Raw genomic sequence first — 20,014 nt, forward strand, 5'->3', positions numbered from 1 at the left:
AATATTTTTTTTTAAAAAAAAGTTTATCCAATTATGTGATTAAAAAATCTAATAATTGTAGAAACTTATCAACAAAACTTATTTAACAGTTCATTAGATATACTGATTATAAAATAAAAAATATATGATCTAAATTATTATTTTTATACTTTGAGCTTGGACTCAAACTTAGCACGGGCCTCATAAAACTAATTCATATATAAACACAATACTAAAATTAATGTAAACACAATATAATTATTCTTTTACCTTTTTAAAAGATTAATTTGACTTTACAAGTAATATTCCCTATACGAATACAACACGATGAAGCAATCAAAATATGCAAAGTTTCGTGATCATTTTTACTTTTTATACCTCTTTTATTTTAATGAAATGTCACGGGTCCGCGTTCAAAATATAAAATTATCTTTTATTAAAAAATATTTTATCCATCAATCTATAAGACTTAGCTTTTTGAGTTAAATTTAAATTTAATCGAGCTCTATTATAAATGCTACGATCGGACAATGAAGTAAATAAAAATCATGAAACATTAAAATTAAGTTTCAATCAAGATAAACACGTTATATAATTCTGAAACGTTATTCACTACATATACAAAAAGGAAATAATTAATATATAATATAATAAACAAATAAAATGTATACAAACTGACTCGAACATTATAATATTTTTAAAAACTTGCTATAACAAAATAATGGAAAATTCTACTTCCTCCGTTTCATTTTATGTGTTGTCATTTTCCTTTTTAATTCTTCCCCAAAAAAATATTATCTTTCCTTATTTAATAGCAATATTCTTATTTTATTTTTACTGGATCCCACTTAATAAAAAAAATAACTAAAAAGTAAACTTTAAAAGGGATAATTTTGTAAAATTTATAAAATCACTACTCATTTCTTAAATTTTGTATCCGATCAAAAGGCGACACATAAAATAAAATGAAACTGAGGAAGTATTTATCTTTCAAACCGACTTTGACACATATGATCTCATTATTTTGACTAACAAATAACGTGTGGGGTCACCAATAAAAAGTTACTACCAAAGAAAAAAGATAAATTAAAATTGGATATTGCCATCTAATTTCCTTTTAAGTTTGATTCTCATCCAATCCATCTGAAAAACTATATATAAAAGGTGTCTATTTGCAATACAAGTTCTCAACATAGTATTTTTCATATTATATTTACATAAGAGTTATCACCTTATTAATTTACTTGACATATAAATTTATACATCTTTTCTTGTTCTTGTATTCATCTTTTCACCATGCAAAATCAAGAAAATCAAATGAACCAACCTCCTCCAGGTATGTTTTTCTTGTTCATCTTCATAATTCACACCTTATCATACAGTATCAAAGTTAGGAATTTATGTTCGATATTTTTAGAAATTTGAGATCAAGTTAGTACAAATATGTTTAAATAGTATATCATATACATGATTTGATCTTATATACATACACTAACCAATAAGGTCATGGCGAGATGGATAAAATTGGCGAGATGGATAAAATTTCTCTGTTAAGGATTTAATGATTAAATGAAAAAAGATATAATGTTTCAACAAAAGGTGTTCAACTGACTGTTCTTTGTTCCTTATATATCAACCTTTTCTTTTGCACACACATACACACAAGTCCTGGGCTGAGGGTTTATCGGAAATAACCTCTCTATTTCATACTTCATATGAGGTGGTGGTATGAATTGTGTACACTTTATCTTCCTCAGATCGCACTTTGTGGGGATACAATGGATATGTTGTTGTTGTTGTACACATACAGACAAAAGAAACATGTAGTTGAACTTAACCAGCCCTTCTCTTTAATTTTGTTGTGTTTAAAGGTTATCCAACTGAATCTACACCAACACCAAGTGGAAAGAAGAACAAGAAGATGAAGTGTTTTCCAAGAAGTAAACCAAAAGGAGAGAGAGGATTCATTGAAGGATGGTAATTATTAAGTTTTCTTAATTTTCATCACTTGTTAATCTGTTACGTTGCCTTGAATACAATAATGATGATACTGAGAATTTTTTGGTTTTGCGTTTTTGCAGCCTGGCTGCACTGTGCTGCTGCTGGATATGTGATGTTTGCTTTTGATCAGATGTTTAGCATTTGGATACATATGAAGGAGTCCACCTGGTGTTGATGTATTTAACTAGTGCTATTCACTAGATTATAGTAAAATGTGTGATGTGACTGTATTTTCTTTAGGATATTAATGAAGGTGTGGTAGTTTTTTTTTTTCTATTTGTTTTGTATTTTTTTTTGAGGTCTGAAGCATTGTTGTCTGTAAGCAATCCTTAATAAAGTTCTTGTTTTCTTTTCTTTACATATACTTCTCTCCTTCTCCCTTTGGAATTGTCGCGCTCGCTAGCTGCAATAAGAAGATAGCGCGCGCTAACTAGTAATAGGAAGAGCTTTAGAAAAAGCCTATGGACCGACACAATTCGATTTTGGTACTCAACTAGTAGTGTTGGCTCATGCATACACAACAAGATGATGAATACTCAATTAGCAGCAGATCACACTATGTAGCCATTTGCATTAAGCTGGTTGTAAGAATGAGCCATATCAGCTTATATTAGAACAACAATAACAACAACATACCAGTGTATTCCCTCAAGTGGAGTCTGGGGAGGGTAGCCCCTACCGCAGAGGTAGAGAGGCTGTTTCCGATCATTCTCCCGAGTTAGGAGAAATTGGGAAGGAAATAGTAGAGCAAGCATAAAAGCAGGGAAAGGAAATACATATAGAGCAAATAATGTGAACAAAGAGTGAGGTATTAATATAGGCCATGTAAAATGGGACAAGATCCCAGATAAGTCGAATTCATTCTTTATCCTGTAACAAATTGTTGATCATATGTACTAATGGAAGAGTTCCCTTTGTCATTATCTCTAATCTAGAAGTATTTGAAGCATGAGAGAAAAGTGAGAGCCCAAAAACTATGAGTTCAGGTAGAAACAACCTGGATGACAAGAAGCCATGCCAATAACGAGGTTCTAAGTCGAAGAATGCATCAAAGAACCTCCTTGTAGCCGGTAAGTCAAGCTTCAGAAGAATGTCCATACCGAAGCAGAAGAACTCTCTTTGACGCCTCCTCTCTATCGGCCACAAATCCTTCCAAACAGCTGCGGATAACTCATCACCCGAATGACTTCTTTCAGAACTGAGGTACTGAATTATGGCATTGGCAACGACAGGAGCTGCAGCTAGTGTCCTTGCTACCATATAACCGGTGGATGGATGAACCATACCGGCTGTGCCACCAATTCCAACAACTCTCTGAGGTAATACTGGAAGAGGACCACCCATTGGTATTACACAATGTTCATCCTCTTCAATGCTCTTAACTTTTATCCCCAAGTGACTTAAACGAGCCACCATTCGTTCTTGAATATCATCCATACCCAAACCAGGACGAGCAACAAGTGAGGTTTCTTCAAGAAATATCCTGTTGGATGAAAATGGCATGGCATAAAGGAAAGTTGGTATTCTACTATTTCTCTCCTTGAGCTCCACGTTGTTCTTCAAATGAGAGTCGCGCCAATCCATGAAAACCATCTTGTTTACATCAAAGGGGTGCTCTTCAACTTCAGCCAAAATGCCATAAGCTACTTGATACCCGGGGTTATAAGGCTTATCATACTGAACAAGAGATCTAGAGAAGCCAGTTGCATCGAGCACCACTGTCGCCTGAATAGTAATACCATCATTGCATATCAACATGGATTTAGATTCCTCATGGATTACCTTTATAACTTTGGCTTGATGGAATTTAACACCATTCAGTATACATTTCTGCATCATTTTCGATTTCAACTGCTTTCGGTTAACCCTTCCATAAGGTCTATTAAGATCTTTAGTTGTATTATCATCAATGTACACCGTTGCACCAGACCAAGTAGCATCAAGACAATCTAACAAGTCCATAGCCTCAAATTCATCCACCCAAACACCATAGTTATTAGGCCATATCAATTTAGGATTCGGATCAATCGAACAAACAGAAAGTCCTGCTTCAGAAACTTGCTGTGCAACAGCAAGACCTGCAGGACCACCACCGACCACAGCAAGATCCACAACAACCCCTTTTGAAGGGTCATACATAGGAAGCTCAAAATCAAGATTTTCCTTTTTTGTCTCAGGTACAAGCTCCAAAAGAGCACTACTACTAGCCTTCACACAGACACTTCTACTCCCCAAACCTTCACAAAACTTCTTAGCACCAAACTTCTGAGACTTCACAGAGCTAAAGGCACTAACTTTAACACCAAATCCATGCAGAAATTCAAGATTGTTTGGGGTTCTCAAGAGCGTATCCATATTTTCCCAACAAGGTGCAATTTATCTCAAGAAAACAGCAAATGGGGTCCTATATTCTTGAAAAATCGAACAAAACACAAAGAAAGCTGCTCAATTTTCAACACAAATGGGGTCCCCTATATTCTTGCAAAATTCAAGAAAACAACTCAATTTTCAACACAAATGAAGCAGAACATGTACAAAGAATCAATCTTTAAACACTTAAAAGAGTTAAAAATAAATGATTAAAGGGCAATGATATATCTTAAGTATTTCTATAATTGAAAAGAAAAAAGAGTTGATTGCTAACCATGTGGTAAAGAGCAAGTGAAGAGAAAGAAAGTTTTTTCCATTTTCTTGTTTGTTACATACATAATAATACTGTTACTTGTGGTGGATAGTGGACACTCATTTATGGCAGCTCAATCAATCTGTGGTCATAACAATACCACTCAAATTCACACACATATCTACTCTTATTTCAAACCCCAAAAATAAATAAATAAAATTGGAAGTGATCTTTAAAGCAAAATTACAAATGCATCTATTTTTTTTTTCTTGGATGACAACCATGTAGGAACGGAGGGAGTGACTCTTTGAAAAATAAGAGATAACTTTATTAATTTATCATTAAGTAAATTTATTTATTTTTAACTTGACATTTTATTCCACCAAGCACAAATTTTGAATAACATAATCAATTTATTTATAAAGACTTAGACAAATACTTATTTAGGAGTAACATTAAAACTAAAAACAACTTCCTCCGTTTCAGAATAAGTGAATTGTTGGGTTAGTTATTAATATTTCAAAATAAGTGAACCATTGAATTTTTTTTCAAATTTGCCTTTATGATTTGACAATCAATTAACTTTTGGAAAGGTATTATAAAGTCAATTTTATTTTTTTTTGGGTAAAAATAAAAAGTTGTGTTAAATTTATATCTTTAATGTTTTTTTCTTAATATGTGTGTCAAAATCCAACAATTTATTTATTATGAAACGGAGGGAGTACTTGTTTAGAACGGTCAAAAAATGGGTATTTTTTACAATAGCAACAACATACCACTATATTTCCACAAAGTAATATCAGAAGAGCGTAAAGTATATGCAGTTCATATCAATGCCTTAGACGAAGTATAAGATTATTTTCGATAAATTGCCAACTCAATACTATACACAACTTTAATTCTATTTTCAATTTTAAAAATATATAAAAAAATATATTTTAATTTTGATGGCCAAACTATACCTAGTTAAACGAAGAAAAAATTTAACCATACCATAAAATAGGGGTGTACATAGGTCGGGTTGGTTCAGTTTTTATTAAAAAAAATAACAAACCAATCATGTCGGTTTATTAAAACTATAAACCAAATCAAACCAACATAAATTTGGTTTTTTCGATTTAGGTTTTAATCGGTTTTTTCGGGTTTTTCGATTTTTCTTTTATAATCTTTAGTTTTTACAATTATATTGTGATCGAATACCAGATCAAATATATTTTCACTCATGTGAAAATGAAAAACCATAACTATGAAAAAATAAGGAGCGTGAAACTAAAAAGTGAGATGAAGAGTGAAAAGTTTAGGTTTTAAGTTTATATTGAATTTTCGATCATTTAATTAGCAATTAATAAAAAATTATTACAACTTAAAGGCCTAAATCTAAATATATATCTACATCTACTTTCAAATTATTGAAAATTATAAAAACTAGTTGAAAAAATATTTAAAAAGTAGATTATAATTAATATTTTATTTATAAAAAAAGTTCAAATTATATATATATATATATATATATATATATATATATATATTATGTCGGTTTGATTCGGATTCGATTTGACTTTTTTTTGTTAACACCATATCAAATTAAGAATGATCAATTTTTTTTTCTAACGTCAAATCAATCAAATCAAATCAAATCATAAGTTAGTTATTTTTTCTCAATTTAATTTGATTCATCGATTTGATTTGACTTGATGCGTACACCCCTACCATAAAGTAATTAGGCTCTAGAGTGGAAAAAATAAAATAAATTTAGTGTGGGCCTATATCTATTCTATATACTCTCTGTGTGTGTATGTTTGCTTAGCTTAGCTTAGCTTTAGATAGATATAGATAAAAATGGGAAGCTCCAGTAACAGTAACGATGATTTCTCAGTATTTGTACTTGCATCGGATCTTGGTATTGATGCCCGACCCTTTTTGACGCGACCCGAAGAAGATACCTGGTATGATTGCCCTGATCATGATGATGACCACCAAGATTTTGCCCATCTTGATTCACTCCAATTCTTCCAACTTCAATCCGGGTCGGATAAGTCGGGTCGTCGGATTTTTCGTATTGTCGGCAAATACTTCCCTGGTAATTAACTAAACTATGTATTCTTCGTATCTGTTTGGGTCTTGGTGGATAGAGTTCCTGGTGGGAGGTGGCAGGTGGCAGTTATCACGTGGATTTAGTCTAGGTGTGTCAGGGGCGGAGCTAGCCTTTTGTTTGGGGTTCGGCTGAACCCTCTTTCACGGAAAAATATACTATTTATGGTTATAGTAGGTGTTGAACCCCTTCTATTAATTTTTCTTTAAATATGAAACCCTTTAGTTGAAATCCTAAGTTTTTTTTAATATAGAACCCTTTGTTGAAATTCTGGCTCCGTCTCTGGTGTGTGCAAGCTGGTCCGGACGCTATGGTTATTTAGGAAAAAGATAATTTTTTTTTTGCTTATGCTTGATGGATGCGTGCAAGCTGGCCCGAACTCTATAGTTATTGAAGAAACAAGATAGTTTCTTGCTTATTCTTGATGGATAGGTAACAGGGTTATCTATATATGTTGCTGGTGGGAGGTGCCAGTTATCCTGTGGATTTAGTTTAGGTGCGTGTAAGCTGGTCCGAACGCTATGGTATTAAAGGAAAAGGTAGTTTTTTTTGCTTATTCTTGATGGATAGAGTTACCTAGTGCCTATTGTTTGATGGGAGGTGGTAGGTATTCTCTGGATTTAGTTTAGGTGTGTGCAAGGTGGTCCGGATGCTATGGTTATTTAGTAGTAGTAGTTTGTTGCTTATACGTGATGGATAGGTAACATAGAGGTATTGATATCTGTTGCTGGTGGGAGGTGAAAGTATCATGTGGTGATTTAAGTATCTTGTGAATAATAAGATGATCAAGTTTTGTAATTTTGAAGCTCAGTGTGTGTTTTAGATTCTGTAAACCCACAATGGTGTACCTATATTGATCCGGCTAAGATGAAATAGTTGTTTAAAAGCTTAAAAATTGAGTCTTTAGGTAATATGGTAGTTTGTGTTTCACTTTGATGGTCTCTACTGGCTATTTGCACTGTTTGTGTTTGGAATATTCTGAGTTGTTGTTAACCTGATTGGTTGTTGTAATGAAATATTACTCTCTCTGTTTATTCCATTTTTTATGCTGCTGTTAATAGATGAGAAGTCGAAATTCATATAAAAAAGATGGGCGCTTTGCCTTTGGATTCTGAACTCCTTTGTTCATTTTGGGATGGAGAAAGCAGTAGGTGGTTACTAAAGTGGGGTGTAAAGAATATCAGATAATTAAGTAGTGGCTGCATAAAATTAAAAGGTGATTGTCTGTTTTTCCTTTTCCTTTTTTTTCGTTGTTGTGTGTTTTAGCTCTGTCCGGCTCAAATGGGGTACTTGCACTGATTTGGTTATGTTCAGTGTTTGGGTAAAGTTTCAAAGATAAAAGAGTCTTTGGTGAGATGGTACTCTGGTTTCACTTTGATGGTCTCAACTACTAACTATCTGAACTGTTGGTTCCATTCTTGAATTTTTCTTAGTTGTTTTTTTATTGTAATGAAACAAATACTAACCTGTTTGATTGATAGTATTTCCCATACACTTACCTATTAAAGAAGATAGTATGCATCTGCTGTCACTATGTTTGGTCATGTTTTTATGTATCAGGATTGCTGTACTGCTTACTTTGAGACCTTGACCTTCAGCTGTATCTAATATATGATAAACCTTCTCCTCAACATTGTTTGAGTTTAGTATTTGTTTTTGTTAGGACTTTCTTTCTAAATAAGATTGGCTTAGTCAGTTACTATAGTCTTGATGGATGCAATTGAGTAAATGGATTACCATGATGTTTCTGCCTTCTGCACTAGCAACCTGAAGACTAAGCTACTACTTTAGCGTTTGAGCTTTATTTTCCTATATTCCTTTGTGTCTTGTATTTGTCTCAGTGGCTATTTTGATGTACTGATGGAAGAACACACCATGTAAGCCTGTGACGTCAACCCACGTCCGAAGTAGTATTGCCGTCAGTGGTATTCCTTTATCAAACTTTTTAGTTGTTAAACATTGTGATGACATCTCTGTCTTGCTTCTCGGGAGATTTCAAAAGTACTTGGACAAAATATTCTTTTTAGTTGAATGCAAGTTATGATAACATTTGCTGTGATTAACCTAATAAAAGAAAATTATTTACTGCGACTAGGACAGACTTTTCTCTGCAAATACCATTATTCAGAATTGATGTTGTGATTCGTTTAAACTTATTCGTGGCTGCTGTGTTTGTGTCTCGAGTGATGTTCCACATCGTGTTTCTTCGTTACTGTTTCCCTTTCTATTTTTCGCTTGAGAAATGTATGAAACAACTATGTCAATAATAACCCGCAGCTCCAGTTATAAGTGCGGAGCGGCTGAAAAAGTATGTCTTTAACAAAATTTGCACGGAGCTTCCCGAGGGGCCATTCTGCATTGTCTACATGCATAGTACTGTCCAGACGGAAGACAACAACCCTGGACTGACCATCTTGAGGTGGATTTATGAGGAGCTGCCTTCTGACCATAAGGACAGGCTCCAGGCTGTATACTTTGTGCATCCTGGGTTACGGTCAAGGCTTGTTCTTGCAACGCTAGGCCGATTCTTTCTAAGTGGAGGGTAAGTAGCTTCTTGATTTTTATTGTTGAACTCACATTTTTCTAAAAACTCTGCATTGTGAAATGACGTACCTCTGTGAATATAGTGAAAACCATCTTTAGAGATATCGTTTTGATCACTCGTGTTCAAATTTGGAAGGTATCATCTACTTGAAAATTTTCGGGGGGTCGGATCATTTATTTTATCCCTTTCGAAATTTGTTGATGCAAAGAAGGCTCTTGTAATTTGTAAACTGAAACCTGAATTTTCATCTTGAAAAGGGTCTTTAGGCCTTTTATTCTAGTCACAAGGCATCCTATCACGTCGAGAGCTTTTTGTATGAACTTTTGACCGCGATATTTACACCACAGTACTGTACTCGTCAATTTCAGGACAAGCGATGCTCATCTTGTTGCATGCCCTTGTAACAAGTAAATATTTTGCATTAGTCTATGTTGGCAGCATATTGTTTTCACTATTGTTTTCTTTTGATGTAGCTTGTATTGGAAAATAAAGTATGTTAGTCGACTGCAATACCTTTGGGACGACATAAAGAAAGGAGAGCTTGAGATTCCTGAATTTGTTGAAAAGCATGACGACATTTTAGAGCACAGGCCACTGACTGATTACGGAATTGAACCAGATCCCTTCCACCTATCGCAGATGCCACCAACAGCCTACTCGTTCGGGAGACATGACTCAGGATGGTCTGCTAGAGAGTACATGTCGTAGAAAGTCTGCTAGGTTCTTCTGTACAGCATTGTAACTTCTGTACCAAGTAAGAGTTGTTTTAGTTTAATGATGTTTCCACAACTCCCATGAGCTTTTGTCCTAAAGCTTTCTTCTGATGTGTTACAATAAACTAGTACTCCATATTCCTAAATTCTCCCTTTCTATCTTCTTATTTGTGTTGCTCCTGAGTTTACTCTCTACTTATTTAGCTAGTACTTCTAACAACTTATTTAGGGGTCGTTTCGTTGGACAACAAGTTATTTCGGGATTAGCTATCCCATTCATTTTGTCCCAACCAAACATGGGATAAGCTCCTCTTCTAAATTTATCCCGGGACTAGTTATCCTTACCCCTCCTGCCAAACGATCCTTTAGAGTTTGGTGTCTTAAGTCTGTATGCAAAGACACTTTTGTATACCGTTCGCGTCTTCTTTATTTTCTCAACTTACTGTTACTGTCCCGCACTATCCCGAATTTCTCATTCTACAGTAATGTTTATTTAAGTGCAAACCTATTATATTTCGGTTTTGAATTAAGGACCTTCTCCTAATTCATTTATGATTTGGTTTAGTTAGTTCTCTTTTTGTAGTCCTATATATACACATAACTTGGCTCCTTATTAAGAATTGAAATCAAAGTACCTAACATTATACATCACAAAACATTATTACACTAATTTTTTATTTTTTTTTTTAATTTAGACTAAGGTTGCATTTGTTTTTATTAAGAAGATGATCATCCCGATTCGATGCTTCACATGTGGGAAGGTGATTGGAAACAAGTGGAATGAATATCTTGAACTACTCCTAGCAGGTTATGAAGAAAAAGAGGCACTTAATAAATTGGGTTTGGTTCGATATTGCTGTCGAAGAATGTTGACGACACATGTCGATCTCATCGAAAAGCTTCTCAACTACAACACATTATTGGAGGATAATAATGTGACTCAATAAAGTTGGTAGCCTAGATATTTAATTAGCGACATAGATATTTAAGATTTGAACTTCTAAGATTACAGTACTGTTTAGATTTAGAATTGAAATCATAAATCAAGTTAGCATAGACACAAAAAATAAGCAAGCGAATTTTTTTTTATGCAATATTCTTTCACAAAACAACAATAACATATTTAGTGAAATTTGAAAGAGATATGTCGTATGTCTTTATCCCTATCTTGTGGGGGTATTGAAGCTGTTTTTGATAGTCCTCGATATATAAAAAAAAAAAAAAAAGATTTGTTAAATGTTCATCGTGGTAATTTGGTAGGAATCTTTTAATAAGCTTATTTGACATCAGCCATGCAATTATCTTTTTGATACGAAGCGGTTTTCTCTTTAAATAGATTAATTTACCAGACTGCAAACGGTATCAAGTGATATTTAAATAAAAAATATTTTAAGGGATGCATATACATTGAATATAGGAAAGTTCCATCCAACCACTCACATTAATTTACTCTTTAACAATAAAAGGCAAAAAGCAATACGCAACCCCATGCAAATTGCTATTTTTCTTCTTCTTTCCAAATGACCATATATAAAAGGGATCAATGGTTTCATCATATCATAAAGTGAAAAAGAATGGCAAAATTGTTTATTAAGCAAGCACAACAATATTCAGTAGGGAGGCCAAGTTACCCTGACAACTTGTTCAATTTTATAGCTTCAAAGACACCTTGTCATGACCTTGTTTGGGATGTTGGCACTGGTACTGGCCAGGCTGCTCAATCTGTAAGTATCTCTTTTTAATCTCCTTCGACTTGTTCGTGTGTTCAATTAGACTGACATCGTAAACTGATCCAAAAATATTGTTTTTTCCTCAGCTGGCTAAGCTTTACAAGGATGTAATAGCCACAGACGCTAGTCCAAAGCAGCTGGAATTTGCAGCAAAGGTTCCAAATGTTCAATACAAATGTACCTCTCCTAACATGTCAATGTCCGAAATCGAAACCAAAATAGGATCAGAATCAAGTGTAGATTTGATCACAATAGCTCAAGCAATGCATTGGTTTGATCTTCCAACATTTTACCAACAAGCAAAATGGTTACTCAAGAAACCAAATGGAGTAATAGCAGCATGGTGTTACACTACGCCAGAAGTAAGCGACTCAGTAGACGCGATCTTAGAGAAGTTTTACACCATTGATACTGGTCCTTACTGGGAATCACCAAGAAAATTGGTGGATGAAAAGTACAAAACTATTGATTTTCCATTTGAAGCTGTAGATGGTTGTGATCATAACGGACCGTTCGAGTTCAAGATTGAGAAAGTGACGGATTTGGAATCATATTTCACATACTTGAAGTCATGGTCAGCTTATCAAACTGCAAAAGAGAAGGGCGCTGAGTTGTTAACTGATGATGTTGTTGACAAATTCACAAGTGCTTGGAATGAAGATGGAAAGAGTGAGAAAACTGTGACATATCCAATTTACTTGAGGATTGGCAAAGTTGGAAATTTGTATTGAAAATAAAATCACTATTTTCTGTTACGTACTTGTCATCTTTTAATAAAACATCTACTTGAGGCAGTACTGCATTTGCCAAATAACTACTCTTGCCCTTGCATGCATCATTAAACAACAAAATTATCTTAGAAAAATGATGCCTGTTAAACATGATGAAATTGAATGAAAGATTGAGGCACACAAGCTGACTCACTCGAACACCATCGTTATAAAGGGTGGGCAATTTGGTGTATCAAGAAGGGTTGGACAACAACAAGGGTCTATTGTGGGCTGTTTTCACATCTTAAACTCATGACCTCCTAATCACACGATAACAATTATATTATGTATATATATACGGTCAAATACTACTTTCCCATGCATATATGTTAAATTTTGAACTTTAATATTAGTCAAAGGCATCGATACGCACTCAAACTTGTTATCAAAATTCACTTAGGCACTTCAATTAAGACCTGTATTTATCAAACCCCTAAATCCTTCCAAATTTGTTCCAATTGAACATTTTTTGCTTACATGACACTGCGTTTGATTTTTACTCGAGATTCGTGCGTGAAGCCAAGAAAAATATTTTAACAATCCAATTAAATATTGACATGTCAATCCAAAAAAAAAAAAAATTAAATATGAAAAAAAGGCCATCTGGCCATTGTAATTATTTGTTTTAAAAGTCTCTTCCTCAAGGTCATCTCCATTTTAATGTTTTGGTCTTCTTCCTCAAAGGCCACTGACCATTTTAATTTTTTGGTCTTCTTCCTCCAAAGGCCACTGGCCATTTTAATTTTTTGATCGTCGTCTTCCTCAAAAGGTCATTGGCCATTTTAATTTTTTTTTTTTTTTTTAGAAAAGGTCTTCTTCCTCCCCTCAACCAAAAAATTACCAATTAAGGGAGATTATCATTACCACTATTGTTGTCGTTCCTTTTTACCGGAAAAAATGGAGATTACCATTATAGAATAGTATGTTGATGCCCCAATGGAAAAATACCAATTAAGAAGACTACGTGGTTGTAATTTGATTGGTGAATACCAAATTTGAGATGATTCTAATTCTAGATTTGGTTGTAACTTAGAGTATTTAATAGCTTTGCTATTGAAAATGAAGAAAAAAGTGAAAGAGGGGGGCGGGGTGGGGGAACCGGTTTTTTACTTGGGATGGGGATGAAGAAGACGACAGTTTTTTGGGGGTGGGTGCGGGGCCTGGGGGGGGGGGGGGGGGGGAGGGTTTTTTTTTTTTTTAATTTTAAAATAATTTTCTTTTTCATAATTTTTGGACCCACATGACAAGTGTCATTATTTAATTAAATTTTTAACTTATAATTTTTTTAAAAAAAATCATTGCCACGTGTTTTTTTTTAGTATTGGTCATTTTTGTCACGTCAGGCAAGTGTATCACACACACTCTATGTCTGTTGCTGATTAGGCAAAAAAGGCTCAATTGAAACAAAATTTGGGAGGTTTAGGAGTCTGATAGGAACAGACCTTAGTTTAATTATCTAAGTAAATTTTGACAATAAGTTTGAGTGTCTATCGATAACTTTGACCTTTAATATTTATTTCCTCATCACATATCTCGATTCCCTCTTACTTGACATGAATTTAAATAAATGGAGTAATATATATAATTAACACATGGCCAGTGAAGGTATATATATATATATATATATAGTCAGCCGCAACTTATTTGAGATATATAGAAGCATATTGTATATAAAGGTTATTCACATGAAATTAATGCAATATTTTTGCTTGTATATACATACATAAACAAGATTATTGATCATAAGGAATTAAAGTTTCATTAAGAAGTATCAATTAGAGGAACCGCTAACCAAACATATACCACTGCAAAATTGGACATAAAACAATTAATAAAAGGACAATTCATTGGATGTACTAGGTAAAACTTTCGTTATATGCAGGATCCAACGAAAGGCCCGACCTACAATTAGCATACGATATTTTTCGTCTGCCATGAAATTTAGTTTGTTATGAATTGTGTTTCGATATGCATGCTTCATGTGTATAACATAAAAGTATTATATAAAGGTAGATAATTTTCCTTTTCCATATTTGATTATAGGGTTATATATTGTTTTACAAAGTTGGTTTGGATTTGGAAACTTATTTAATTTTGCTTATATACAAATAGTAATACTTATGATTTCCTAAGTAAACAATAAGTAGGATACAATTTCAAGAGAATTAATCTCACGATAGGATATAATTCTTTTTAATTATAGAAATTAATTAGTTAACTAGAGTTGTATTCCCACGCAGTCCCAATTTATCTGGGATAGTGTTTGTTTTTCGAGAGTCTAACCTTTTGATTTTGACCGTGCATTCGGACATAGAGTGGTTAATATTTTTCAAGATAAATTTTATATATTTGGAAACTCAAAGATAATGTACGTTTTACAGTTAAAAAATAATTAAATAAATCGGGTTACTTTTGGCGGGCCAGGTTCGGAGAGTTATATTTTCCAAATTAAACGGTCGAAACATTAGGAATTGCAAGTTTTTTTGCGGCTTTTGATGTGTGATAACCCACGGTTTGAGGGGTGGGCTCGAGCTCCGTGTGTGATTTTTGGAAAAACTTCTCGGGCGGTCCAACAACGGTCTATTAAATGGATGGGGTTGCTTTGACGGGCCAGGGAGTCATATTCAAGTTAAACGGGCAAAACGACAGGAATTGTGGTTTTTTTTGCGACTTTCGGTGGGTGTTATCCTACGGATCGAGAGGTGGCCTCAGGCTTCGGATAAAAATTTGGGCGAAACTTCTCGGGCACGGCTTATAAAATGGATTGAATTGCTTTGACAAAATCAAAGAAGCCATTTTTCAAGTTAAACGAACGAAGCGATAGAAATTGGATAAATTGTAGTTTTGCCTCCAAAAAGGTTAATAGATAGAATTTTGAAAAGAAAAGAAAGTCAGTACAACAAAAATAATTTATGATTTTGAATAACATTTAAAAAAAAAAAAAAACAGTTTTTGGGACCACGATTGATAAGTTCCCTTAAAACAATTGATAAACTCCCAAAGAAGACATCATAACAGAAGTAATCCACAACTTTCCATTATCCTCCTCATCAACTTCACTAATATATCTCAATTTCTTTCCTTCAACATCTTCTAAAACCTCCAAAATTTGTCCTTCTTCACTTTAACTTAATGGCAGTAGCATGTGGCTGTCTTCCTACTAACAAGTTGTTGTGCATTTGCTCAACAGCGTCTTGCCTAGCCGCGAATTTGATGTTAGCAATCGAGCAAGTGGTGATGCTTTCGAGTGCAGCGCGACCCAAAATTCCCCTCTTGAATTCGTTCTAACGTTGTCTGGAAATCCTGGGAGTTGAGCAAATGTATCATGAGTTCCTACATTGGGTCCTTTAAGCCAATATCTCAGTATTCGACATGCTGAAGTTTCTGCTACTAGCACGAAGGTCTTGTCTTTGCTTAAGGCTACACCATTTGCAAACGAAAGGCCTTCTAGTAGTAACGTCACTTGTTTGGTTGATATATCGTATTTCATCAACCTGCCTGTCTTGTCACCACTTGCAGTTGCAGCAACAAATTGCCTGCGTTGGTAGATTGTGCTTGAATCTGTGAAGTAAATGACATGATCATGATCATCAATGTCCCAAGTCATTTGTGAAACGAAGAAGTTGGCCTTCGAAATCTTGGACTAATGGAGTAGCTAATCCTCCCATTGAACCAACAACTTGGAGTCCCGAGTGGGCATCAGCAATGTAAAGGTCTCCGGTTAACTGATCGAACCAACCGTAAGCCCAATGGCCTTCCACATACATGCTCCATTTCTGGTGCAAAGGCCTGGCTACAATGCTCCCTTCAACACAATCATAATCGTTTTATCAGATGTAATGCAAAGTGTAAAGACACTAGATTCACATATTGTGTTTGATGTTTATCAACTACTATATATGCTTTACAAGTATGTCATATTGTGTTTATTGAGTTGATCAACAACAACAACAACAACATAGTGGGGTATGGGAGGGTAAAGTGTACGCAGTCCATACCACTATCTCAGATGAAGTAGAGAAGTTGTTTCCAATAGACCCCCGGCAAAGGACAGATAACAAGATAACAGTATAACAAACAAAAAACAGAAAAGCATGCAATAAGATGGGATAACACACCGCTAGATAATAAAGGAAATAAGACACTCACGAGGTACCACTATACACTATCTATCCAAAATCATAGACATCCCCGAAACACCATGAACAAGAAACTCCAGTCGCAGATACAAACAAAGTAGTACTCTTCCCTACTATAATGGCTGAACTCCTACCCAGTAACCCCCTAATTAATTTGAGTCCTCCATACCTTCCTTTCTTCGTCCTACCTCTACCCCGCATAAAATCATCCAGAGCTAACCTCTCACGCCTCCGTACCGGCGCATCCGTGCACCTCCTCATCACATGCCCAAACCATCGCAACCGCATAGAAACCAGAAATGAAGTAGTCTAAGAAGAGATACATTAAGATGTGTTATCTTTGGGAAGAGGTGACAGCAAAATCAACCCAAGTTTGATCATGTTGCATCCACTTAAGAATGCATCCATCAGCAACACCAGTATAAGGTCCTTCACCATTTGGATCAAAAGCAATACTTTCTGCACCAAATGCATCTAATTTCAATGGGATCATCTCTACTTTTGAGAGGACATCTTTGGAACCTGCTATACTAGTTGGCCTAAACACATTGTTCTCAGAGTCTGATGCAAAAACTACTGAGATAAGTGCAAGTGTTACAGCACTTAATATGACGAACTTCATCATCATGATGAATTTGTCTACAAATTTCTCTTTATTTGTAGCACCATATTTGCATATGAAAGTCAACTTGTAAGATGTGTGTATATATAGGGCAAAAGGCAACTCCTAGAAAGTACAAATTTGTCAAGAAGTGAGGGAAGAAAATTTATTTTATTTATACACCCACTCTTATTTTAGTGAGCCAAGTTGGTTAAAAAAACAGCATTTCCCTGAATCGAAAAAGTTAGCACAAGAAACTAGCGAAAGGGTCAACTAAAATAAACTTTGGTGCAATATTAATCATGCATTGATAGCAATGAAGCAATATGTGTGTAATTTTAATTTCAAAATGGAGCTAGGCAAGACTGCAAGAGAACCACTACAACCTATACAAGAAAATAATACGAAAGAAAAAGCTAAATGGATTGGAAATTTCATTTTTTTTTTTTGAAAAAAATAAAATAAGAGTTGACTTTATTCACAAGAGAAATGTTTGACTCTTAATTGTAATTTTGAATTCTTTTGTAGAATATTGGACTTATTAGATGTTAGTTAGTAATTATAATTTCATACATCAACTTAACAAAAAAGTAAAAAATAAAGTTCTATTTGGCTAGTTCTTTCAATTTAATTTTAAGCAAGCTAAGATAAATATAATGAAATGTACAAATTGCTAAAACAATAAAATGAAAGAAAGGTAGATTAATTTATATGAATGAATTATGTTATTTAGTATCTTTGTAATTAATTCCTATTTAAAATATCATTAATACAACTCCCATAGCTTACATCATGACAATGTATAAGTTCTGAAAATAAACATAGCTTACACAACCAATCTTTATTTATAGAGAATATGGTATAGCTATTAATTTAACGGTTACAAACCACCAATATTGATTATGATGGGATAAATATATAAGTTCTTTTCACCTTTAAGATTGCATAAAAAATTATTTGACATGTAACGCTAGCTTCCCCTTTAAAAAGATTTAAAATAAATATGAAGAAGTAACACAGAAAATATGAAACGAATTCAATATCTAATGTACATACATTAGGAGTAATTGCCTTCAATTATGAGAAGCAAAAAAGTCATAAACTAGGCCAAGGCCTACTAGCTAGTATTTGACCATCTTTTTCCTTTTTCATTTTTAAATCTCATTTTATATCATACTATTGGTGTGACATTAAATATTTCACAACTTAGATTTTTCAAATAAATATATAAAAACAACTATTAAAATAGTAGGGAGGAATAGTATGAATTAAAAGTAACGTGACTTGAAAATTCCTATAATAACTGATGCAAAATTAATTTTGACTTTCAACGAAGAGGAGGAAATTAGGTAGCACATATTACTATGGATTTAAGTTATATAAATCGATAGGATACACGAAATTTAATGATGTATCGAAATGAGTTATTACCAAAATAAATATTTTTTTGGTTATCATATCTGACGGGTATGTTAACAAAAGTTATTTGTTATTATAGGTCAAGTATGTAATGTCAATGCATAAAACTTAAACTCTAATGTTAGTAGGCAGAAAATTATCTTGCTTTACTTTCTTAAGCCGTAATGACGAGTGGACTTGCTAGGCCTCGAAGTTTCTATATGCATACATGGTGAAATAACTTATTTCGAAATAACTTGTTCTCAACGAGACGGCTGCTTAAACTTGATTGCAACACTATTTTTTATTTTACCTTAATTGGTAAAAAGATTAGAAAATGGATGATATTGTCATGGATCCATAAAACATGGAAAAAAATAATTAGGAATGGTAGGGTCAAAAGTGATGATAAATAATAGAAAAAACATGCAAGGTTCCTCAATAGGTAGACATAATAATCTGTTAGGAATATTACTATATTCATATTGAAAATTCATATATAGATAAATTTTGTGCTTGCCTTGAATTAATTAATTAATTCTATTAACCTTTTGAAGTAAAACCTATTTATTGTTGATATACTCTCACTTTTAGGTCATTTTTTACTTATTCTTTCGATAAAAATTCTAGTCTCGCCACTGCAAACGTAAGAGATAATGCAATCCTAGGCCCCTCCCTTGAAAAAGAAAAATAACATGCATTAAATTTTGTCTCCTTTTTACTCTATGCAAATAGTTACTGTATTACTATAGTACTAATTAATTAATATACAAATTAAGATTCCATGATCACATGCATCTTCCACTTTCATGGCAATTTCATACCTCTTTCCTAAAAACAACTGAGTTATAGTCCCAAAAACATATACATGTCTTGTCTCCTTTATAGCATTGGAGTATTACATCTTTAGCAAATTTTAATTAAATCTCCAACAATCAACACACTAAATAAGGTAGACAGATGCATTTTTGGATTTAAAAGACATGCATTAATTAGACATATAAAATATGTAATTATATTTCAATAACTAAAACGAGTTATATATTCGTCGATAAGTTTAAAAAATATACGAAGTTTAAATGTTAAATCCGCATGAAATAGATCGTCAGGATTGACGTGCATAGATGGGGTAGACATAGAATGGGCATAACAACATCAACAACATATCCCGTGTAATCCCGCCAAGTAGGGTTTAAGACGGGTAAGGTATATAGAGACCTAACCTCTATCTTAGAGGTAGCTAGAGCGGTTGTTTCCGACATATAGAATGGACATAACAACAACAACGTTACCCGTGTAATTCCGCCAAGTGGGGTCTAGGGAGCGTAAGGTATACGGAGACGGGAGAACTGGCCTCTACCTTAGAGATAGAGTGGTTCTTTCCGACATAGAATGGGCATAACAACAACAACATACCCCGTGT

General features: G+C 33.9%; 4 protein-coding genes and 1 pseudogene across 6 annotated transcripts; 3 read left to right on the forward strand and 2 right to left on the reverse strand.

The window, feature by feature from the left end:
• Positions 1-2,773: 2,773 nt before the first annotated feature.
• Positions 2,774-4,966, reverse strand: LOC107869983 (lycopene beta cyclase, chloroplastic/chromoplastic). Of its 3 annotated transcripts, none has more exons than XM_016716350.2 (2): positions 4,625-4,966; positions 2,774-4,391 (listed from the first exon to the last, which is right to left on the reverse strand). In XM_016716350.2, exon 2 carries the CDS (start codon positions 4,333-4,335, stop codon positions 2,839-2,841), a length of 1,497 nt encoding a protein of 498 aa, XP_016571836.1. In that variant the 5' UTR covers positions 4,336-4,391; positions 4,625-4,966; the 3' UTR covers positions 2,774-2,838.
• A 1,210-nt stretch (positions 4,967-6,176) lies between these two features.
• On the forward strand, positions 6,177-10,120 carry LOC107869980 (protein GDAP2 homolog). Its single transcript, XM_016716344.2, has 3 exons — positions 6,177-6,683; positions 8,973-9,237; positions 9,714-10,120. Exons 1-3 carry the CDS (start codon positions 6,443-6,445, stop codon positions 9,946-9,948), a joined length of 741 nt encoding a protein of 246 aa, XP_016571830.1. The 5' UTR covers positions 6,177-6,442; the 3' UTR covers positions 9,949-10,120.
• Positions 10,121-10,678: 558 nt separating this feature from the next.
• Positions 10,679-10,900, forward strand: LOC107869982 (DNA-directed RNA polymerase subunit 10-like protein). The gene has a single exon (XM_047412310.1). The coding sequence runs from the start codon at positions 10,679-10,681 to the stop codon at positions 10,898-10,900; it is 222 nt and encodes a 73-aa protein (XP_047268266.1).
• Positions 10,901-11,360: 460 nt separating this feature from the next.
• LOC107869979 (putative methyltransferase DDB_G0268948) lies at positions 11,361-12,477 on the forward strand. The gene is made up of 2 exons (XM_016716343.2): positions 11,361-11,677; positions 11,770-12,477. Exons 1-2 carry the CDS (start codon positions 11,528-11,530, stop codon positions 12,412-12,414), a joined length of 795 nt encoding a protein of 264 aa, XP_016571829.2. The 5' UTR covers positions 11,361-11,527; the 3' UTR covers positions 12,415-12,477.
• Positions 12,478-15,288: 2,811 nt separating this feature from the next.
• On the reverse strand, positions 15,289-17,348 carry LOC107869978 (annotated as a pseudogene).
• Between the last annotated feature and the right edge of the window lie 2,666 nt (positions 17,349-20,014).

The sequence above is a fragment of the Capsicum annuum genome, chromosome 5, assembly GCF_002878395.1.
Source record: "Capsicum annuum cultivar UCD-10X-F1 chromosome 5, UCD10Xv1.1, whole genome shotgun sequence".
NCBI lineage: Eukaryota > Viridiplantae > Streptophyta > Magnoliopsida > Solanales > Solanaceae > Capsicum > Capsicum annuum.